Below are 24,613 nucleotides of genomic sequence, written 5' to 3' on the forward strand. Positions count from 1 at the left end.
CTCCATGAAAATTAATGGGCATAAGGACAGCCCATTTCAGACAAACAAGTATTAAAAATGTACTAGCACCATCAACTTTTGGGTTAAAGCCCTTTACGGGATAAAAGATGTTTTAAGCAATGTAAAGAAAAAAAATGCTTTTAAAGCACTACATCTAAGCGGCAGAAAATAGGTGTTGAGACTTTTTTGTTTGTTTGTTTTTAAAATAATTAATCTCAATTTCAACAAAAATCCATTCAGGAAGTAGAACAGTAATTTACACAGGCCTCCTTCTGGGATACTCCGTATTCCAATTCTGACTTGAGTATTTCCCCCAAACTGTAGTGCACAAACAATATTATGAACATTTTAGCAGACTTCAAAAACAATACAAAAAGAGATAATTAAGAATCAGGATCTACCATTCCTCTATGTACTTTCAAACAATCTAAAATAAAAGACTTAGTGATATTGCCTCAAATTTTACCCGTATTTAAAAAAAAAATTAAAAATTAAAAAAAAAAATAAGGAAAGGAAAGGAAAAATGTCACTTCAAAACATCAAAACAGCTTGGACATCCTCAGCGATTAATGCTAGATTTTCTTTCCCTGTAGTGCATAGTTATCCTGGCTCCTCCACTTAATTTGTTCTTACCACAAAAACATCGCTCTAGTATGACATGATCAAGTGTTTACCAGAAAAAAAATGCTGATAATTGCACTTTGTAACCTCCTTCTCATTTCCCAGGAAAATATCAGTAAATACGAAACTGAATCAGTAATTCCCTCCCAGACTGCAACCTTTAAAGAGCACCCATCCCCTTATACAAAAAACTGTCTGTTTCAGCTTACAATAAATACTGACAGAATTTCTCTGTTTTAAGACATGTTTTCTCTAGCATCATATTACCACTGAAATCACTAAGGCCTGTTACTGAAAAAAGTTAAATAACTTTCTGAAGACACTGTGGATACAGTTTAGCAACAACACATTCAAAATGCCGGCCTAAATCCCAGAGCCTATCTGGAGTCTCATATACTTTTTGCCATTGGTCAGCAACCTCATCATACTGATAGAGTGAATTCTTCCTGCTGGTTCTGAAAACATGTTCTTCAACAGTGACTTGAGTAGCTCTGACAAACAGATGGAGTTTATTCTTGAGTAGTACAAGTTTTATATATGGATTAATGGATTGATCACATGGGAAGTCTTTTTTTCGAGTCCATTTATTTTGTTCAATGTCATAGGCCTCTATGGTAAACATACGCTGATGGTTTCCACAGGTTCCAGCTATGTAGTAGATGGAGTCATTGTACACAGTTGCCAAGCCTTGGATCCTAGGCACAGTCATTGGGGTCAAAAACCCCCAGTAATCTTTCTGAGGATCATAGCAGAGAAAAAATTCCCCTGAAAAGAGAGGGAAAAGAAAACACAGCTTATGCTTTGTTTCTAGAAAATTAGTTCTGCAGCTACTGAACTTCCATGTATCTTTTCCCTACACACAGTCTTCTAATTTTAAATGTCCTGCTCCCGTAACAAAATATCTACCATCATTGTGCACCAAGTACATAAAAATTACTTTGAGTTTATATCCAGGCTGAAGAAGAAGTTTGAATTACATCAGGAATACAGTGCTTTATGTATTTCCCAACTGTCCTTTACTACTTCTAAACTCTTGAGAAGCTGGGACAAAAGCCTTTCAGGACTCCAGTCTTTAAGTGCCTGAAGTATTTGATGGTTCACTGGTATCATCACAAAGTGTGTCATCTACAGACGGGGAAAATCATGTAATTAAGTGTTTGAAAGTTGTTAAACTTGAGCAAGTAACTGTGTCTTAAAGTACACAGATTTTTTGAAACTATTTGTATCATGTGGCTGAATTATTCATTTAGGTTGATTTGCTTAAAAGGATGCCATGTGAATCTTTGTGTGAAGTTACTGATTCATCATTACTTTTGTGATTAGATAATAAGGCACCTCTTCTATTGACTGCAAACAGTAATGTCTACAGAGTGTAGATAACAGAGGTTCAGTTCATTGAAAGCTCACACTCTGCAAACTTGGCAAAAAGGACACAGATAAAGACTACCTTGTCTTTTGCAAAGCCCAAGGGAAAAAGTCCTAATATCTGCCAAATATGAGCAGAGTTCAAATTAGGCATGATTTTACATGGCTATTTTAAGAATTTTAACCTGCGCTGTAAACAAGCACCTCAAGTATAATAAATAATACAGAAATACAGCAAAATTAGTGGCATATAGCTTAAAAGACTAAGTCTTACAGATAACAACACATCTTTGAACTATTCACTTTTGGTCCACAGTGTGATCTCTTATGATTGATGCCTGCTTTTTAGTTGGTATTTTAAGCCTCAAGTCAGTCCTTCCCAACTACTTAAAATTCACCATCTTCCTCTAGGAAAATTGAAAGCTAACTTTTTATAAAGTGCTTTAGTGCAACTCAGTTAAGGTTTTACCATCAGACTTGGACAGGTCACTTCTTTCCACAATGAAAATCATTATTATTTTCTGGTTAGCATAGGACATCAGCTTACTTATTTATGAAAACATCAAGTTATCGTTAAGATCCTTCAAGAACAGAATTAAATGTAGCTAAAATTGGTGAACAAGCATCGTAACAGGTAGAAACTGTAGAACAATACTTCCACTAAAAAAGAAAAAATATACTACATTTTTAGCTGTTCTAGAAAATGTTTAAGGATGAACAAGTATTCTACTAACTAAACCAAATAATCCTCAGCATTCTTTTTTAATAATATAAAGTAGACCTCTGACCCAATAGAAAACACAGATACAGAGAACTTGCTACTATTAGAGAATTATCTAAAGTCACAACCAACAAGAGTCAAACCTAACACAGAGATGGTGTTTTCTTCTTTCAATGTTTCTACAGATCATGTGGAAACCCACTAACCCTACTGAGTGGTAAACATGCAGAGCCAGGAAACCAGGTTGACTTCTTCTGGGAAACAATAATGAATATACAGTATACTCTATGCTGCTTCTGTTCTGTGATCCAAGCTCCATAGGAAACATGATCCAAAAAGGGCCTAGTATGGATCTAAGATCCTGACTTTTGTAAGTGTTTACACAGAGCTGGAACTTAGCAAACCAAAACCAAAAGAAAAAAAGTCTAAAAATCCCACCACTTCTCTTTCTACCTCTTGAGGCTCTTATTCCAGCCCTACAGATACCAGTCTCATCACTAAAGTGTAGGTTGCTATATGGCTTACGTATATGCACACAAAGATTACAAACAAAGGGAAGAATAAAGTATTTAATCCAATCCCCTAAAATAATAATAAGAAATATATATATATAAAAATAAATATAAATATGTATAAATATATATATAAAGAGTGCTGAATACATAATTCCCAGCCTAAAACAATTGCAAATGTATTTTTCATCACACTATTTTCATGGGCAGGAATAGCAAGATCTTGCAAATATACCCCTGTCAGCATACTTATTTGCACCAGAATAATCCATAATAGTTAAAACGTTTCTCTAATATGGAACTATCATTGTTGATACTAATACTGTGCCTAACTCACTCATTTAAGAATTAAGATTCAATGCACCAATAAATCTGGTCATTTACAGGAAAAGGATGGAAGGTCAGTACTACAAATATTGACCCAAGAAACTGAGCTAACTAGACAGATAAACCAGTTCTCGTGGCTACATGGATTGCTTCTAAAAGCAAGGGGGAAAAGGGAAGGCCCACAGTGGTTAACTGGTTTTTACAAGGCAAAGAGACAGCAGGAATTTTCAGATTTAGCTAAATACAAACACAAATTGCTTTTTCATAGGACAAAATTTTTTCCCTCAACATTAGCGCATTTCATCCTAGATAAGGAAGATTAGTAAGGAATTTTCACTCTAATATTTAATACTAAATTGTTATCTTACAAAAATACCAGAACTGCAATTTATGCAGTAACTCAAAACTACAACTTAGTGACACATTCCCAGAGCAGGAAAACTCAAGTAACAGCCTCATTCTTCTTTGCCCACTGCCCTCACCACTTTTCCTCCCACTTCATTGTCCTATAGCACTCTTCAGATCGCCAGGAAAAGCGAGTTTTTTAATCCAACAGACAGTTGGATTAGACAATCCTTACTTCTAATATAACACAAAACAGACAGTCAAACCACCTTACCCTGTAAGACATAGATGTTATCCTTATATTCCACAGCACTGTGAAACTCCATTGCTACCGGCATCGGACACACAGCTGTCCAACAGTTCTCTCTGCTGTCGTAGCACTCCACAGACTTGAGTGAGTTTCGTCCATCTCCTTCATAAACACGACCACCTATTGCATACAGTTTACCACAGCAATGAACCAATTTGCAGCCTATTCTGGCTCTCAGCAAAGGAGCTTTCGGAATCCATCTATTGCTAGAGTGATCATACATCCAAAAATCACTCTCTGCTCTGTGGTCAATGGAGACCTCACTGCTGCTTGGCCTGTAACCACCCGCAATGTAAATATCATTATCAGGAGACACAAGAATTCCAACCTCCCTCAAGTCATTTGGTGGCTTGCATAGTTTAAACACTCTCCCTGTGACCGAATCTAAACAAGGCACTGTTTGCTTCTTTCCTGAGTGTTTGTGGGCAGCATCAAAGCATATGATCATTTCAGAAGCAGTCATTCCAAGCCGTTGCGTATAGCCATTGGCACTACGTTGTCCCTTTTGTACACAGCTGTTGGCCATAGCCTGTGCAAACATGGGAGGGATTTTCTCTAAAAATGTCTCTTCCAACAGAGGCATACGGATGCATTTGGCAAATATTTCCGGAAGGTGCACTTCTCTCTTATTTTGTTCATGCTCAAACCACCTTATAATGCTGTCATAAACATGCTCTTCTTTGTCTACATTTAGATCATCACTGTTGAGTATACTTATGAGTTGGTCTTTTCTCAACTGAAGAAACTCTTGTTCTTTGGTGACACTCAGAAACTTTTTACGAATGTAGTCTTGTGATCTTTCTTTGAGCTCCTGATGACCATAGTGATCAGCAAAGATAAACACTCCAATGGAGTTCTGTGGGTCCAAATGGCTGATCATATATTTAGCGCACTGGTCTTGTATGGAAGGGATCTGGAAGATACTAGCTGCAGTGAACAAAGCTTGAACGTTGGCCTCTGTCAGCATTACCCTGGAGGTATATGCATAGTTCAATACTAAATGCATTGACTCTGCTTCAACACCAACTATACGAACTTCTTTCTGGGTACTCTCTGTAAGGCCGCTAGTGAACATAGATCTGAAAAAAAAAAAATATTTAGCAGTTTATTTTTAATTACCTTCTAACTACAGGTAAAAGAAATCAAACTATATTGTACAGCTAATCCCAATGTTTCTGCCCTTACACCAGCACAACTATCACTGAAGGTATCACTGTCCTGCTTGGGTACCTATATTTAAAAGCAGTTCTAGACTTCCTGAAACAAAAAAGTCAAACTGGAATTTTTTATTTAAGCATCTCACTAACTGCACATTAAAATTTACTCATGTTGGATGTTGAGTGTAAAGACTTGCTATTTTTTAAAATGTATATTCTAGTATGCTAGAATACATAACTTTAAAAAGAAACAAATAGTTGAATTATGCTGTTACAGTATACAGGATTCCCCCAAAACTGGAGGGATTTGTTTTTGAAAGCACACGAGATTTTCACTAGAGAAATGCTCCTTTGAAGCAACAGATACTGATAACTCATTAGCACTAGTAAATAAATATTTTTATTCTTTTAAGTCCGCTATTTGGTCATTGGCATTTATTAGGGGAAATGTGGACTGTATACTCATTATCTATTCATTAATAGATGCATATACACTCATTATACCTGAAATAAGGACTGATTGCAGCAAGAACATTCCTATGACAGGAGAATGTTTTCCCATGATCCACTTCCACTACAATATCTGTCAGCTGTCCTTCATCATACATGGTTTTAAGCTGTTGAAGAATACTGCAAGCATGGAAGGGGTCCATTCCACTGCTGACTGTGTTTGAAGAAGGAATTCCGTTCAGTGTTTGTGAAAACTTACTGGGTTCTATGAAGTAGAAATGGAAACAGTTTCATTGTATAGACACACAGGCAGAAAGAGGGCATGCACTAACAAGAATTAGTACAGGCTAATATTCCTTACTTCTTCAGTGCTATCATCCATCAACAACAAGTTTAAAACTTTCAATGATGACTAAAGACAAAGATACTTCAATTTTTCCTCTTTTCCCAATCTACCACGCAAATTAATCTATACAATTATACCTCCTAATTTTACAAAAGAGCATTTAATTATTCCGTATTTACTACATATCAGTTCAACCCAAACAAGTATTACAGTGCTTCTCATCTTGTAAAATAGGAAGAATAAAGCATGTAGAAGAAAATAAGCCCTCAACCTAGATTGACAGTATGCACATCTGTATGTATATACTTAACTTTATACTGAAACAGGAACTAGCCACTAATTTGCACAAACTATTGTTAATAGTGAAGTCATAAAGAAACAGTCCTTGTACTCTACAATAAGTATCCAGGGCAACAAATCTATTACATAAATTCCCATAAATTTATATTCACGCTTACATGTTTTTCTTCACAAATAAAATGCTACTACAATCTAAAATTACTCAACTGCAAAAGAACTCACATATCGTGAAAACAAATGAAGTGAAGCATATGCTTCTAAATAACACACGATATGCTTAATGAAGTAAATCCCGAAGTGAAAATTGAGCAATATCTTAAGCACAAAAAAAATCTGTTTCGTAAGAGTAGCAAGATTTTTATGCAACAACAACAAAGGAGACCTCAAAAGAAAAACATTAGGTGGTAAGAGCTGCAAATCAGGTAATGCTGCTGACTGCAACAGAGAATGCCTCCACCACAGTTTAGGGCTAAACAAAGGGGAAGAAAGGACAGTGAACAACAAGGATGATGAATAGATTTAAATTCTAATCCATGGCTATACAGCAACTACAATTTCGCTTACTCAGAATTCAGACACAACTTTGAGCACAGTCCCAATTAAATCAGTACAAATCCACCAGTGGGCACGCATTTCTTAGGGCAGCATGTGACCAAATACTGACAATTTCTCTTCAAATTACTGTTGGGAAAAGTCTTGAAACACTTTTCCCTAGAGAAAATAGTAAATGCCATGCTTAAAACTAAGATCTAAGAAAGGGGAGCTTTATCACAGTAACTGAGCTCCAACATTCAAAATTAACAAATCAGGGAAGGGTAGAATCTGCACTTGAACATTTTTGGAAACAATGTTAAATTCCAAACACATAATACTTTGCCAGATCAATTCCAATACTTCCTAGCAAAGTTTTGACATACAAGACTAACTCTTATGTATCCAGTACTACATGAGTGTTTCACTCACTTTCTGTCAATGAAAAACTTCAGACTAGTTTTCCTCCAACCCTGTCAGCTAGTCAGCACATGCAGGCAAGGCAGTTTCCAGTGTTTGTGGTCCTGGCCAAGAACTGATTCCCATGTTCCAGTAGTTCTGACCAAGCCATGACACTACTCATTTTAAAGTGTTGCACCCTGTGAAATCTTCCCAATTTCATTACCTTTCTTTTCTCCACCCAGGCACATCTTTTTCATCTATTAATATTCCTCACCATTTGCACCTCAAAACTTTTGCTTTGTTCCTCACAGATATCCCCACCACCAAAGCACTCACCATAATCATCTCACAGAAAAACATCCCTGCTTCCTTTGCTCTCCACAAACCCATCCTCCCAGAAACCTTGCAGGGACAACCCAGCTCGCCCTCTCCACTCAGTTACTCTCATATACATTGTGGGGGTATGCCCTATAGGCAACCTCAGCACACAGGACTCCAGCACCCTTCCCATGGATTCCCACCCCCAAAAAAACTCCCCTCAGCACACAGCACCCTCCCTACAGATCCCCCCCAAAAACACTCCTCAGCACACAGGGCCCCAGCACCCTCCCCATGGATCCCCCCCAAACTCCCCTCAGCACACAGGCTCCCAGCACCCTCCCCATGGATCCCCACCCAAGCTCCCCTCAGCACACAGGGCCGCAGCACCCTCCCCATGGATCGCCCCCCCCTAAACTCCCCTCAGCACACAGGCCCCAGCACCCTCCCCATGGATCCCCCCCCCCAAACTCCCCTCAGCACACAGGCCCCAGCACCCTCCCCATGGATCCCCCCCCCAAACTCCCCTCAGCACACAGGCCCCAGCACCCTCCCCATGGATCGCCCCCCCCCAAACTCCCCTCAGCACACAGGCCCCAGCACCCTCCCCATGGTTCCCCCCCCCAAACTCCCCTCAGCACACAGGGCCCCAGCACTCTCCCCATGGATTCCCCCCCCCAAACTCCCCTCAGCACACAGGGCCCCAGCACCCTCCCCATGGATCCCCCCCCAACTCCTCTCAGCACACAGGGCCCCAGCACCCTCCCCATGGATCTCCCCCCCCAACTCCTCTCAGCACACAGGCCCCAGCACCCTCCCCATGGATCCCCCCCCAAACTCCCCTCAGCACACAGGGCCCCAACACCCTCCCCATGGATCCCCGCAAACTCCCCTCAGCACACAGGCCCCAGCACCCTCCCCATAGATCCCCCCCAAACTCCCCTCAGCACACAGGGCCCCAGCACTCTCCCCATGGATCCCCCCCAAACTCCCCTCAGCACACAGGCCCCAGCACCCTCCCCATGGATTCCCCCCCCAACTCCCCTCAGCACACAGGGCCCCAGCACTCTCCCCATGGATTCCCCCTCCCCAAACTCCCCTCAGCACACAGGGCCCCAGCACCCTCCCCATGGATCCCCCCCCAACTCCTCTCAGCACAGACCCGTCCAGGCCACCCCTCCCCCACAGGCCGCTCCCCACCCCCCTCAGCGCCGCCACCTCCCCGCCCTCCCCCGCCCCTTGCTTCGCCCGGGCGGCCCGGTCGCACCGACCTCCTAACGCTGCCATTCTCGGGGCCCCAGCTCCGGCAGCGGGAGGGGGGCGGCCCGAAAGGAAATGTCACCGGGGCTGCTTCCCCGGCCCCGCTTCCTGCCCGCGGCCCGCTTCCTACTGCGGAAGCCAACCCGGCTCCTCAGGCGGCCCAACCCGGGGCGCGCTGACCGGCCACCACCCCCGCGGCCTGCCGGGAAATGTAGTGCGGGCGCCGAGCGGCGCCCCGCCCCCGGCCGCGCGGCATGCCGGGAGCTGTAGTTTCGCGGCGGGGCGGGGTGCTGGGAGTTGTAGTTTCCAAAGACGAGGGTGGTGGTGGGGAACGGCGCGAGACAGGCTCTGCCCGTCGCTTAGCAACGGCGGGGCTGGAGCTGGGGGAGGCCGCTCAGCGCAGCGGCCATTTTGGGGCCCTGCGGCCTCATCCCTCAGGCCGCGGCGTGAGCGAGGCCCGCAGACTCTTGCGGCGGCCGGCATTGCCTCGCAGCAGTCCCCTCTCCGGGGGCACTAAGCAGAAATGGCACCTCCGTGCACATAAATCCCCCTTGCATTCCTACCTCATCAGTTTTACAGGCCTTGCAAGCTTTCCCCCCTGCCATGCCGGGCCCACAAAGGGGGGGAAAGCTGGCAGCAAGGAGAAGGGAAACGGCGAGAGAAGGCACTCGCTGAAAGCCTTCAGCAGGCGAGCAACCATTTTGCTGCCAGTGACCTCTAGTACCGCAAAAGGCCTTTCTCCCTTCATGTGGAGATCAAGCGGCTGATAGCGGCTTCTCCCGCCATCTGCAGCGCCAGCAACTGCCTTTGTTCTTGGTAACAGAGTCGTTACCAGAAGTCTGCTGTGGAAGGGTTTTGTTTTGTTTTGTTTCCTTTCCTTTGTGAAAAGTGTTAATGAAAGACAAATTACCAAATATTAGAAGCATTGAGAAGTTCTGTGTATTTTTCTGTTCTCATTAAAATAGGTTTAATGTGACTTTGCAGCTGAATGGTTGGCTGAGAAGTTTGTTTTGTAAAAAAAGAATAATGCAAGCAAACCAAAATTCATTCGAATAATAACTTGAAAGATATATTCCCGTTAACTCTCAGGAATAATGTACCATAGGTACATTACCAACAGTCTAAACAAGAATTTAAAAGCACGAATACAGCTCCGTGACTGCTTCTTGTGGGGTTTTGCTTTCATTTGCGAGGAATAGCTTTCCTCTAGGTTAGCAATTATCAGTGGTGTCCAGGCTGCTGTCGATAATAACACTATACAACACGAGAATGATAGAGACTGTGATGAAGGAGGTGTAAAAGAAAATAGAACTTCACGTCTGCAAATCGATTCTGCAGTTTTCCAATTTCCCCCTTCAGCACTGGCCTGGGTTGTGAAATTGGCCCTAGAAATATAAAGCGAAGGGAAGGAGAATACCTCCACTCTTACCTTTTAGCAAATGACATCGCCTGATGCAATTCATTTCCTTTGGTGTGTGGTTGGGCTGGATTAGTGTGCAAAATGCAGGAGTGAAATGGAGAATGTTTTTTAATACAGATACCGCATTGAACTGGTGCTTTCGAGTGAAAAGCATTTTTTGAGATAGCTTGCCTTTGTAAGGCTTTTTGTGAAGCAATAAATTGCCATATAGGTTCAGATATTCTTTAAGTAGTATTGATAGCAGCTCTTTTTCTTAGTTAGAAGTCTTTCTCAAGTGTCTAATACCTCTTCACTCAACTCCCCTTTCTGGAAACACTCATTAGCATTCCTTAAGACTGAAAAGATTTAGCACAATAAAACACTCCCATGGAAATCCAGGGACTGAGGTTCTTCACCCAGCTCTGGCTGTGATTTGCTGGGTCTCTCAGCTGTGAAATGAAAAGCATATTGCCTGAGCAAATTACGTCACTTAGCATGTAAAAGCTAGATATTAAACATTGCACTTGCATTGCATTCAAACATCAGGACCAGTATTTTCAGAAATTATAAGGCACTTAGTGAGTTCCCTTTTTTTCTGCTGCATCCCTTTTTGCCTCTGTGTTTTGTCTAGAAATTAATGCAGGCCCAGGATTTGAGCACAGAACTAGCAGTCAGAAAATTGGGTTCTTGGCTGAGTCTTAACACTGATTTACCACATGCTGTTGATCAAATCATTTGATTTCATGGGTTTTGGCTTCCCAAGAGACAATGAGAAGCTGTGAAGTCCTTTGAGATACATTGATTTATATTTCTTTATCAATATTACAATTCCACGTAGATTTTTTTTTCTTTTTAATTCTCCTGGTCAGCAATCCATTGTAACTGATGACATTATTTGAGATTTTGCAAGAATCCCATATCCAGGACGTTTCCTGGGTATTGAGGGACTGGGATACTCTAATTAAGACTTTAATTCCACACCTGATTTCTCATTCCTGCAGATACAGCTTGTAAACAGACAACTGAAAACACTGGGTGGAAAGTGTTGTTTCCCATTTGATATTTAGAGGTTCAGAAATAATGTCAACTGAGAAGGAACTCAAGAGTCTTATGAGTCATTACAAACATTGCCCTCCTGATGAACTCAGAACTGGCACTGTTTTACTGGGATCCTTGCCTTCAGAATAAAGAATGTCTTTGTCAAGAAACCAAGCAAGAAGAGAGGGCAAGGAAAAAGTTTTAGGAGAACATGAACAAAACACACATTTACTGAGATATCTGAGAACTTAGAAGATGCCACCAAAAAGTTTATTTCAAGATGTAATTCAGTTATTGAAAATGTTTCCATTCTTTGTTGCACAGGTAGAGCACATTATTTAGGAAGTTTTTGTTCCTCTACCTTCAATACAGGACTGGGGACACATTAGATCTTCAGCAAATTCTTAATTTGGGTCATCTGATGAGGAACTGGCCAAATTATCGCCTGTGTTCCCACTGCACAAGAGAGAACGCACAGCGCACTTCTAGGGATCCTGCTCATGTTCTTTCCTGTGAGCTAGATGAGGATAATACATACCACTGAACCAAAATTTAAAGAAAAATATCAATAGGATTTGGGGTCGAACAAATTTAAAATGTATTTTTAATCTAGATGCATATTTTTACCTTTACTTTGTATAAAATGCTTGGTTCAAAAATTCAGAAAGAGCTCATTGCTTCCTCCTTGCACTTTTTTTCTTGGTTGTCCTCTGTATGATATTTTTTCACTGAAAAATGATTCTTCCTCTCTCTCTGCCCTCCAATCTCCACCCCCTCATCCTCTTGTCTTCCTCCACTACCCAAACCACATACCACAAATTAAAATAAATAAATAAATAAATAAAAAGGAAAGAAAAGAAAGTGTGGAGAAGCTTGAAAGGACTTTTTAGGTTTTCATGGCAACATTTTGAACTGTTAATTTTTCCATGAAATTCTCCAATTAAAAATATAGCCAATTTCCAGCAAAATCATTCAGCTCTAAAATTTAAACATAATGCTAGTAAAAATGAATAGTATTATTTGCCATCTCCAAAGACTTGTCAATTAATAATGTTGACAATTGTTCTGTTATTTGTATGTTTTAAGGCATACTGTGAATCTGTGAGAAGCTATACAGTTGATACTATTGCACTCTGTAAAACCCTCATATTTTAATTTGAAAAATCTTCATATTCACTGTGGAACAATCTAACCTTGGAAAACAATCTTTCCCTAGTTTGTCTTTAATGCATAAAACTGCTCATTTTCTGCAATTCTGTCACCAAGGGCACATTAATTTAGTTGCACAATAATTTAATACATCAGTACATTGATTGAAGTAGTTTTTTATTTAGTGGTTTCAAGAAATAACGCATTTCTTATAGAATCTTTAAAAAGACACTTCTTGTTGCAGTTTAAGTAGGGAGAATTGCAGATCATTAGGGGAAGCTGCCCTTCAAAGCCGATTGATCTGAGCACACTGGGCACAGTGGGCGCTACATCAGAAGAGAGCAAGGACTGGCAGGGGGCAATTAATGGGGCAGATATTGGAGTGCCTTTCCTGATTACCCCATACTGTACAGTGGATTTGGCCTTGCTGAGACAGGCTGGTAGAGACAAGAACCCTGATGAGATACGGCTCTGCTGATGTCAAGAAGTGCCTCTGCCTAGCAGTGGGAGCAGCTTTATTGAAACCATCTGTTGTCTTGGAACACATGCACGCTCACACGCACACACATGCACACTTCCTCCTCCCAAAGTGTTTAACCCTTCTTTTAGGGCTGGCTGAAATCACACAGCTAATCCCTCCTTAATCTCAAAATGACAGGCCGTACTGTTTTCAACAAGTCCTAGCAGCTACCAAAAATGGGAGTGACTGGTTGGTGTTTAGGTGATGTGACAGTGATATATTCTGGAGTAGTCGACTCAGAACAAAATACCCATTCATCCACTATCATCAAAGTTTTGCAAGACCAGTCTGCAATTACTAGCAGCCTGAAAGACCAGGCTTGGGTACCTGTGTATAGATGGGAATCTGTATTCCAGCGGATCTGTTCTACAGGGAACAGAAACGAAGAGATTCAGTGAGTCTAGTCCCAGTGAAACCTCATTTTTCAACAAATATAACCCACCAGTCATCTTAAAGGAAACAGCCCTATTTGGGATACAGTAGACTCAATCTCAGCCCTGTTCCAATTTGTCAAGTCTTTAACATCATTTTATTTCACTCTCTGCTTAACATGCCAGGACCCTTAAGCTTCTCATGGCTGTGTTAGAGGCTTGTGTCGGAGCCTCAGCTGCCAATAAAGTGTAGCAGTACCAGAGCATTCACTGAGACTTGCAGATAAAGTATTTCTGTCAGGATAGACCGAAAAGCACATCCGTGCATGCTCAATTTCTTATTCCTAGAAGATGTAATGAAAAGCATCAATTAAAAATCACCAGCTGTTTGGAGCAAACGCAGCAGATCAAATCTGGCTGCATTGAAATCCCTCTTGCCAGTAGACATGACCCATATCAGCCAAATTCCTTGGCCGCTCATAAAACAAACTAGACAAAGGGAATATATGCCTCTTTTCAACAGCAGAAAGAAAATAAAAATAATCACCCCCCCCCCCAAAAAAAAAAAGGAAAACAAAAGGGAAAAAGGAGCATCATTGTTCTTGCCTTGGGTATTAACAGAACCAGACTTCGGTAATTTTATCTCATCTCCAACCCCTTCTGACTGTCCCTACTCTGGAGTGGTGCAAGAGGTGACAACAGAGAAGAGGGAAAACTTCTTGTACCTTTTCTCATCCATCATTTTTGCGTCTACCTTTGTTAAAACCTTCCAGGTTGCATGGAAAGAACCACGTGGACCTTCAGGGAGATAGGTCGCTGATGTCCAGTGACAATCAAGAGCAAGATCTTTAATGCACAAATTCAGGGCTGTAGAAAAATAAACTGATCTGATCAATAGTCAAAACATGATTTAGCTGTAGGAAAGGTGAAAATGGTCCCCAGAGAGCACAAATGATTAGAAAAAGAAAGCAAAAATTAAGCTGTCCCTTGTGCGTGGAACAAGCAGAGAGGGTTAAGAGCTGATTCATTTTGCTCCTGAACTGGAGGAGTTGGCATAGTTGCAACCACTTCCCCCCCCCCTTTTTTTAATAAGCATACAGTAAACTTGAAGTGCTCAAAACCATCATATATCCCTGAGCCATTCCAAAATCATCACTCCAAGCTGCTATGTTTTCTAGTTCTTTCTTTTTCTCCCTTCAGTAAATTTTGCTTTTAAAATAACTTCAGTATGGAAAAGATACTGCCTGAATCACAACAGAAAGAGGTGTATCTGTCCCCTTCATACTTCTAGACTGAAGGACATTGGTAGCTTAATACACTGGTGTTATTTTAATTACCTGGACGGCCTATTGCATTAAAAAAAAATCAGAATCCCTCAGACATTTAACTTTGAATGGCTATTTTTGAATCAACACTATCCAACAAAAAGATAAGATAGCTTGGTGTTAGACTCAGTCACTGAACATGGGAAGGCAACACCACTGTGAAAAATCTTAACATCTTTGAAAGGGTAATGGGTAGCGCAAGTATTTTTATACGTGCTCTGGTATTTGCTTTTGGTATACAGCAAAGCCCTATGTGTCAGCTTTCATAAGGAAATTAGTTTATATGTGGTATTAGGTTTTCTAAACAACATGCTGTGATACAGATGTCTCATTACCTATTAAAGTATCTTACTTGGTTCATGAAGATTCAACTATGTAATTTATATGTTTAAATTTGGAATATTTGACTGTTTCTGAAAACTTCAGTTTACATATTTCTTGGCGTTGGTAATTATTTTCTACTTGTGGCTCCAGATCCTTTTCTCATTTGTAGTCAGTAGTTCTATTTTTCGATGGAGGGAATCTAATACAAGGCCCAGGAAGTATATTTTTTACAGTCAGTAGCAGACACTACATATATTTAATCATTATATACTAAAAAAGAAATGTTATTTCCTCTCCAAAATCTCTGTGCAACAGAATAAGTCAGACAACTGAAAATGATACAATGGGTAGATTCCTAAAAATTACTTGCAAATACTCAATAGAAGAATATAAAGCATTCTGGAATCTGAAATGGTCATACAGAGTAGGTTGTGTCCCCACCCCACCCCAAGAGGTGGTCATACAGGTTTTTCTCACTGCAACACTTTTTTTTACATCAAGTAAGACTATGGCTAACTGCAATCAGAGCGTAATTACCAGACAAGGTGTTCACATCTTACCCAGCTTCAATGTGGCCCACGCTGATAGCAGTCAAGCTGCAATGATACCAGCTGTAGTGCAGCCTAGCCTCCCAGTTGGGATCCCAAAGCTCTGGGGAATGAAGCTGCTCTTGGATCCTTGGGCTAGCCAGATTTAATCTAGCCGGACTATCCCCCAACGTCTTGCGATTGCATCTCAGTCGGTGGAGGAGCCCTCTCAAATTGAATTCTTTTTAAGGGTCTCTATTTCTCCTCTAAATGTCCATCTTGATGATATATGGAAAATAATTACCTGTTTAAAAGGCCATTCTGAAAACTGCCTTTTTTGAAAATCCTGACACATGGTACAGCTTTAAAGCCTGAAATTGCATTCCTTATACAAAAGGCCTTGAACTCTCTCTGGGCAGACCACTTTCATATCCTCTTGGATGGATCACTTTCATATCCTCTAAGCTCATATATTTCATGGTAATAAGCTGTGGGATTTAACTGTGCTGTGACAACATGCCTGCTCTTTTACCTAATAGAAAAAACAGCTTTCTAAGCAAAACTAGTTAAGACAAAATGGATTTAAGTTCACATAATACTTGGAGCTAACATGGCATTAACTTTTTTCCTACTGTTTGGAGATGCTAAGGTTTCAAGTACTTTAAAGCTGGCCATTTAGGAAGGCCACTGAATATCATCATATCTTAACTATAGAACTTTCTGAGGCTTTTTGATAAATGACATAATAAATTGATGATAAATATGGTAATAAGTAAAGGTTCATATCTAGGTACCTATATTGCCCTGCCATAACATACATTCATATTTAAAATCTTTATTCTTTTGCTGTGTTACAAGAATCTAAGAACAACAACCCAAGACCCTATTGGAGTTGAAAACCAAGGTTATTATGTCAGGCTGATGATGGGAGAGTGCTATGCTGGAATATCAAAACTGGCTTTTGTGCCCCCTCACCTCCACCTCCCAGCGCCTTATTCTGCACGCAGCCCTCATTTGAGCTTTGCATGAGCATTTTTCTTTAGGAGCCATATGAGTTTCCCTGCTCTCTCTGTTCTCCTTGGAGGAAACTAAGAAATAAATGAGAGGTCAGCTGTTTGAAATTAGCTGTATCTTGTGCAGCATGCTGCCAGATTCACTTACTGGGGCAGCACACAGTAAGAGAGGCTTGCAAAATCCTTCAATTGATACCAAGTAAAGGAAGGGAACTGGTAAGGTCTGCCAAGTGCCTGCATGGCTCGCCAGCCATGCAAGAGTGATCTGGTGTGCAGAGGAATGGGTAGCTTGCTGCCTTCCAGGCTATATCACAGCTGAATTTTTTAATTAGCACTTTTGTGGTAGATCAGATGCTCAGTTTAGGAAGTCCATCCCTCCATCCCCCTTAATTGGGGTGCTTAGTTGCCTTCTTTGTTTTGTTTTTATACTTTATTACATTAAGAATTCTTTTGCTTAGCTTATACCCAGCAGCATGCAGAAGCTCCAGACAGCAGCCTTTCCCTTCCTCTGCCCAGCACAGGGCATACTGAAAAGGCAGCCCAATATAAGGGCCTGATGCACTCTCTTCTATCTCTTTTTCAGCTTTTGGATGCACTGGTCAAATATAATTCCTGTAGGATACCTGAGACAGTTACACTGAAGATCAGCAAAGCACTCAGCCTGGAGGATCCATGACTACAAGAGGATACATCTGCACCAGCTTTTATAATCCACCTGAGTGTGTTTTCAAAACAAGTTTTGCTGATCAGCCACAGATTAATCTTACAAGTGTGACCCCAGGTATGGCTGGGCCAGCTGGAGCTCAGAGTATCTATCAGCTCCTTGTGTAGTCCTTAGCAGGAGGTCAGGACAGGAGGCTCACCTTCACCTCCCAAAATCTGACTTTAAAAGCATTCTTCCACCTACTGGGAAATGGCCCATCACTCATAATGCTCAAAACACACTGGAAGACAAAGGTTTTCAGCATAGCAAAGAGAATGGCAATCAAAGGATAGGGGAAATGAGTCAGAATATTTATTCCTTTTTCAGATTCATCATACTTGTTTGCCAGAGACATGAAGAATACTCAGAATGGGACGTTCAGGTCCTTTACAAACTTTAACAGAAACATAAATACTAAAAGGGAAAGTAATTCTAATGGCACTTTCTTCTTGCAGAGACTGTTCTCATTTCTAGCATGAGCTGCACAGACAAGATCACAGGTTAGCCACTCTTATTCACCATTCTTTCTTTTTACATTTTAAACTAGGGGAAATTAAAATTTTCCTCCATTTGCCAAAGAAAAGATTCTGTGCTTTAGGGACCTGGTAAGAAAATTAAGAACCATTTTTAGCAGCTAACATGGCTGCTAGTTTTGGATAAAAGGCTGAGATCTTTATAAATAAGAACTTTATAAATTTAGATCTGAATAAAGATTCGTCTTTTTATTCATTACAAAAATTTTTAATCCAATTTTACCATAGTCAGTAAGAAGTGTCCCTTTGAGGCAAAGGGAATGCTGGGAGTAAATTCACTAGAGCCAGTCATTTCTTTTCCACTGAATATATAAAAATCAAACTTTGGGGCAGAACTTAATGCTTTCAATGACAGAAATAACACTTGAGAGAGTAAAAGTACTGTTTTCCATAAGCTTCCTGGATTTGTATACGAGCTAATGATCCTGACATTAGAGCTCTCCAGTTAACAATAACAAAGAGACTGACATTATACATAGTATATTACGTATATATGTTTGTACTATACTGTGTATATTATGCATACACATTATAATTTGCCTGAACTATATCATCCTGGCAGTCAGCTAAACAGAGGCAGAACTGGAATTAGATACAGCAAGCATGCTTAAATGTGGTGCTATCTGGGCTTTTTTGTTTTTTTTTTTTTAAATATATACATATATATATATATATATACACATATATATAGAAAATCCCAAGCACCCAAGCCCCAGCACTCTTACCTTTCAGACACAGAGGCCAGGCTTAGCTCCCTGCCTCATTGTTCTCCTCTATCGAAAGCTGAAATGTGGGATTAGTTCCACTCTCTGAATTCAATGCATAGCTAAGCTTACCTGATGTGACTTGAGGACAGCTACTCAGCAGGGAGGTTTGAAACCTAATAGTGGAACAGGAACAGAGAAGCTCCCCAGCGACTACAGTGCACCAGCGTGTGAAAGCTGGAGCTGTCACTTCAACCCCATGCCAATATGTGAGCTGCAGACTCGCTCTTGGCAACTGCATACAACAGCATGAGCTGCAATTCCAGGAGAAGAGGCTTAAACATCATCAGTAAGGGAAGGAAGAGAAACTCTCAGTGCGAGTGTTTTGGAAGATTAGCTTGATCAGAAGTTTACTTTGCAAAATTTCGCATTCTGCTATTCTGTGGTTCATTCACATTCACTGAACAGCCGTATCCATGTACTGACTTCTGTCACCTCTCTCCCCTCATGCCAGAGGAAGGTTCAGAGTGAAAGAAAAAAATCACTAGAAATAAAGGGAAGGCACAGAATAATAGCATGAGAGAAGAAACTCTTTGCAGAAACAGGGAATTTGTTTCCGGCAGCAGTGATATCCCTCCAGCTTCTCTCCCTCTCTTTCACCAAATACGTCCACTGAGGTCTCCACATGGATCAACGTTTCCCTGTTAAATCTGTCAGCACGACCATCCAAACATACTCCCCTTCAGTGATATGCTCTCGCCAACAGCACTTGGCTACTGTTGCATGCCAGTGATTTTTTGCTTAACCAAACAGCATGGGGCTGGTGTGGATCCCCAGATAGTCAGAGCAGTGGAACTGATTTGGGGAAAGAAGCAGCTTCCAGCAAAGGTGCTTTCCTTTTTTCAATGGGCTGCCTTCTACTGCAGTCCTTTCAACAAGGGCTACTCAAATCCCTAGTCTTGTCTCTGTCCCCAGTCCCTGAGGGATACAGGATGGATGATTGATGGGGTGGATGGTATTTTCTTGGCATTCAGTGGAGCAGGGTGTGGATTGTCCTCCTCAGTCTGATCTCCTGCTGCTGAGCAGGTCTCTCACCTCTCTGTGCTTCACAGCTCTTTAAGTATCCAGAATCATAGAATGGTAAGATTGGAAGGGACCTCTGGAGATCATCTAGTCCAACCCTCAGCCTAGCCCCTATGGGGATTGAACCTGCAACCTTGGCATTAGCAGCACCATGCTCTAACCAACTGAGAATAGGTGGGTTTGTTTTCTTTTGGGGATGGGATTTCCCCTAAATTAGCTCCTTGCTGAGCTCTTCTGAAATAATCTTTTGGAAAAGGGAAAACAAAACCAAAAATCCCACCACCACCCCCAAAGAAAAAAAAAAAAACACTGAAAAACTAAGTGTCTGCAGGAAGAAATATCCCATCACAGGAGGAAGCATGCAGCAGCCAGCACAAAGGCCCTTCGGAGTCGGTGGGAGTCCCACTGCTAATATCGTGAAACTATAGAAAATAGGGCTGAAAACTTCTTTTGTGTTTGGAGAAGTTTTATAGAACTAAAGGACTTGATGCATTCACTGCATCAGAGGTCCACGGCTGCTGTTCTATACTCATGTTAACTCCTAAAAATCCTCACAAACTGCCTAGGTCCTCAAAGATCTGGCTTGCAAAACTCAACCTAAAAGCACATTGAAAGGTTTCAGTTTCCTCAAACGCAGTAGTTCACAACATTAAGAAGAACCACTTCCAAATAATTGAAGTCATTTTTATTGATCTGATCCTAAAATCCCACAATTTCAGGGACATGACAACAACCCTCCAGAGGAAGTCTATATCCTGCTGTGCCCAGCACAAGAGTCAGATGGGTTGTTCCTTTCGCTGAGCTAACATTTCAGCAGTGCTAGACTGATTCACTCATAATTCTGCTTTTAGTGTCACACTATGCCTTGGGTGATCATGGCCATACCTACACATCATATCCTTCAGAGGTTCTCATGACCATCAGTTTTGCTTGCAGCTTCCTCGGTGCTCAGCAGCCAGTTTTATCTGCATTCATTCAGTCTTTCCTGTGATGAGGCCAGTGTGCTGACTGCTTGCAAATAAGCTTGTCTGAACCACTTCAAGAGGTCATTATCTCCAAGAGCTGCTCCCTCCTTTTGTTGGCACTGCTTCTCATAGGACGTTTGGCTCATGGCTTTCCTTACAGTCCTTACCAGAGGTCCTTTAGTACCTTTCTGTACCAGCTCCTCATAAAGTGCCCATGATTCTACTCTGTGTCCGGCATGGCACCACCTCCCACATTGACTGGGCTGCTTGGAAGCAGATTCACTACTATCGTTCACACATGATTACGTTGCTTTTCACGGCAGGTTAAAATACCAGATTCCAGCAGGATGACCTGCCCATTGGCTATCTGCAGCCCATGGAGCATCCATCTGGGGCCAACAAGCCATGCTGAGGTCACAGGTCAGACCCCATGACAAGAAGCATAAGAAATGCATTTAACCAACTGCTAAAATAAAACAAAACACCACAATCTGCTCTACCAGCCAGCTTCACAGTGGGTAGGTTGATAGCTGATCACAACAGCTGAACTTTCTAAGCAGAGGGAAACTACTGGCTTGTGTTAGAACTCCAGTGGAAATGGGTTGGTTTTACTAAACTGCATTTAAAACTGAATTATTTTTAAGTGTTACCTTCTGTATTTTTTTTTAATTGAAGCTTCTGTATGCACCAGCGGACTCCAAATATGGTTTGTGCATCTTTGCAAGGCCATGGTTAGCAATAGCTGTCCAATGTATTAATTGCTCTAATAAAAGATACTATTTCCCCCTAGAAATCTTGTTTGGCTAATGTTTCTAGTTCATCTTGGGCACAGCAGTGCTGCTATTTTTGACAGCTTTTATTCACTCCTTCGACACTTTTAACTCTTTGATCTCTGTAATGCAACTCTTCAGTTGCAATCTTTGTTTTACTAAAAACACTTTTTATGCTGTTTTGCATCACCCAGAGGCTAAGAAACTAAGACCCCAGCCCTGCACCTTCACAGACTGCCATTCTCCTTCCACTGTGCAGCTTTTATCATCATACTGTTGATTTTGAGGCTAAATATTTTTGATCTGTAGCTGCATAATTCAGCATCACTTTGGAGCCATAACACTTCTGTTTGACACCAGCAGAGCATCCAGTCCTGCAGGCAAAGCTCACAAGCTCCAGCATGTAATGAATGCCATCCAATTTCTAACCCACAATATTCATTACAAGGGCAGGATCTTTCAGACTCCCTGTGCTGCCACATACTACCTGCCAAACCATCCCACACTCAGACTGGAACAATATCAGAAGAGCTGATCAGTGTTGGTCAGTGAATAACATGGGACAAAAACAAATTAGGTAGTAAAAATGCCCTCGAGGAAATTAGGAAAAAAGCTCCATAGCCTTCCAACTTATTCATGATTTTCTAGTAAGTGATACAAAGTAACAGACCTAGCAACTAGCTAAAATGCTCTGATATTCAAAATGGGATATTTTGGCTAACTAAATTGTGTACTGAAAGCCTGGGGAACTGTTTAAAGTCAAGCAAAAAAAAAAAAAAAAAAAAAAAACACACTCCTCCTCCCCCCCACAAAACCTTTGATTAAAAAAAAGAAAAGCAACAAAAATGCTAATCTTCTATGGTTTAGTAGAAAGGCTTAAGTGGCTAACAACAGCATGAATTATTCAGGGTCAAGGTTACTGCTATTATGCACACATCGCTTCAGAAAGTGAGCTGCACAAGTAAAATCATTTCTAGGAGTGCTGCAGTGATAAAATAGGTTCAAATAACCATCATTAATTGTTTCCATCAACATAGTATATCCATTCTGGATGTGTAACAGTTTTTGTAACTAATTTTGTAAAATTGGTGGGCCTGATCCCAATTTAAATTGAAGTGGTTTTATACTGTGCAATTCCTGCAGGATAAGTATTAATTTATGTTGGAATAAATATAGTCGAAATAAAGCCCATTCTTCAATTCAATATTAACAGAGCATCTAGGAAGGCTGAAGATCTATATATCAGAGGGACCCCTTGGATGTTTCTATGATCTGTCATTGCTATCTTCCCAAATCCAGGGGGAAAACAAAACAAAACAAAAAAAAACACTTTGTCTCCTGAACTCTCCTTTGATCACACTCTGGCTTGCTGCTGACAGCAGTCAGGTTGAAGTAAAACCCATATCCAATGTCTAGCTATTCTATTAAAACATGTAAATACCAAAATATTGACTAGAACAAGCCAAACGTTGGCATTGCTAAACCTAGAATCTAGATAAACTGAAATAACTATTCTGGAAATTGTGGGGAAAATGTGCAGGTTGAAGATGCAGTGCCTGAGACAGGAAAGCCCCAGCAGCACCTCACATCGGGTATACAAGCAAGACCTGTAACAACTGCAACACAAACCAAAGTCCCCACAGCTCAAAAAAAGGGAAACTTGGAGGAAAAGAGAAAAAAAATATACATACAAATATATGTGCGTGTGTGTACACACAGAGAAGCAGGAAAAAGCAGGCCTGTGGCCATGCAGAACCAGTTAGAGAACTGACTCACCAGAACAAATGTCCAGAGCTCAAACCTCAGAGGGGAACCTGCAAGCTAAGTTTGCCGCCTGTGACTAGGAGGAGGAAAGACCTCAACCCCTGGCTGCAGCCTCCACAGGATTAATGCTGATCTAGATTCCAGCCTGGGTGCTTCAGGGTCTTGCTGGGAGGACAGCAACATACTGGGATGCCTTTGGCTCTCCCATGTCTTACTGTACCACTTGGTCACAGGTCCTCTGCTGCTGTTCTGCAAGCTCCTCAGCTTGCCAACCAGTTTGCTGCCCCACGGTGCTCATCAGGAGAGAGACCAGAGCATGCAGATGCTGCTGCACCCTATGCCACTCCTTGCTTGGGGCACATACTCAGAACCATGGCTTCAAACCAAGGCAAGAGCTGCCCTATAGCATTCAGGTACCTGTAGGCTGGCACCAGAGGGGAGCCATTAAAGAGCCTAATGATCATTAAAAGGTGCCTGCAGGGCAAGGAGCTACAGAGAGCAATTGCAGCCCTGCACCAAGCCACATTAGCCAGGCTCCCTGCTCCTGGAAGCAGGTCATACAGCTTTGCTACAAAGGGACTGGCTTTTACCCCAACACATGAGACACTCCTGGGACTTATCTGCCTTAATTCTGTGATGCATACTGATTGCTGCAATATTTGCAGTTATGTCTGGGAAACCTCAAGGGCCAAAAAGCCTTTTTATCCCCTCCTGATATCTACAAAGCTGTGGCTGTAATCTCAAGGGAGACAACCTGTTGATAGTCTTACAAGGAAAATCACCTGCTGCTGCAGCACATCAGGTTGATGAAGAGGCCAATGTGCTACCAAATTGCAATGCTGCTAACTACACAGCTGTATGCCATGATTTGTTTTCTGTCAGTGTTTTGGGAGCAGGATGGAAAGTAGAGAAACAGTCACAAAGAAGCTCAGTGACAAAAAAAGCAAAGGTAAAGCTTCCAATTAAACACATAGCAGTCAAGTTAAAATTATAGGTGACAATTACTGTAACTTGATTAGGCACAATAGCAAATTCACTTCCCTAAATCACTTTCACAACTCTCCTAGGAGGTCTGAAAGATGTAGTATATGAGGTTCATTTAATTTCTAATGTAGTAATTATCACTACTGAATTAAAAAAAAATAGCAGTGACAGACCCAGGAAATAAATTTAGCACTTGAGGTTTTAATAAAATTTTTATGTGCAACCCCGTTGGTTAGAAATTGTTTAATCAATCTTATCTGGTTCACAGACTCTGCTGAGCTTTTGCTTCATGTTATTACAAGGCAAAATGCTGTAGCACCTTCTTAGCATCCCGAGTTGGAAAGCATGAGCGCTGTGGCTGTCCAAGGCTAGCACAAGCTCCTCTGGCATAGGAGTGAATATTCCCAATTTTGTTTATATACCGCCAGTTGTTTTCAGGTAATACAGCCAGTCACACCAGCAGTATGTGGTTCATC

At 41.4% G+C, this 24,613-nt stretch overlaps 1 protein-coding gene across 1 annotated transcript; it reads right to left on the minus strand.

Moving 5' to 3' along the window:
* Positions 1 to 516: 516 nt before the first annotated feature.
* Positions 517 to 6,028, minus strand: KBTBD8 (kelch repeat and BTB domain containing 8). Its single transcript, XM_062585661.1, has 3 exons — positions 5,863 to 6,028; positions 4,166 to 5,280; positions 517 to 1,386 (listed from the first exon to the last, which is right to left on the minus strand). The coding sequence occupies exons 1-3, from the start codon at positions 6,009 to 6,011 to the stop codon at positions 923 to 925; spliced, it is 1,728 nt and encodes a 575-aa protein (XP_062441645.1). The 5' UTR covers positions 6,012 to 6,028; the 3' UTR covers positions 517 to 922.
* Positions 6,029 to 24,613: the final 18,585 nt, after the last annotated feature.

The sequence above is a fragment of the Rhea pennata genome, chromosome 12, assembly GCF_028389875.1.
Source record: "Rhea pennata isolate bPtePen1 chromosome 12, bPtePen1.pri, whole genome shotgun sequence".
Taxonomy (NCBI): Eukaryota; Metazoa; Chordata; class Aves; order Rheiformes; family Rheidae; genus Rhea; species Rhea pennata.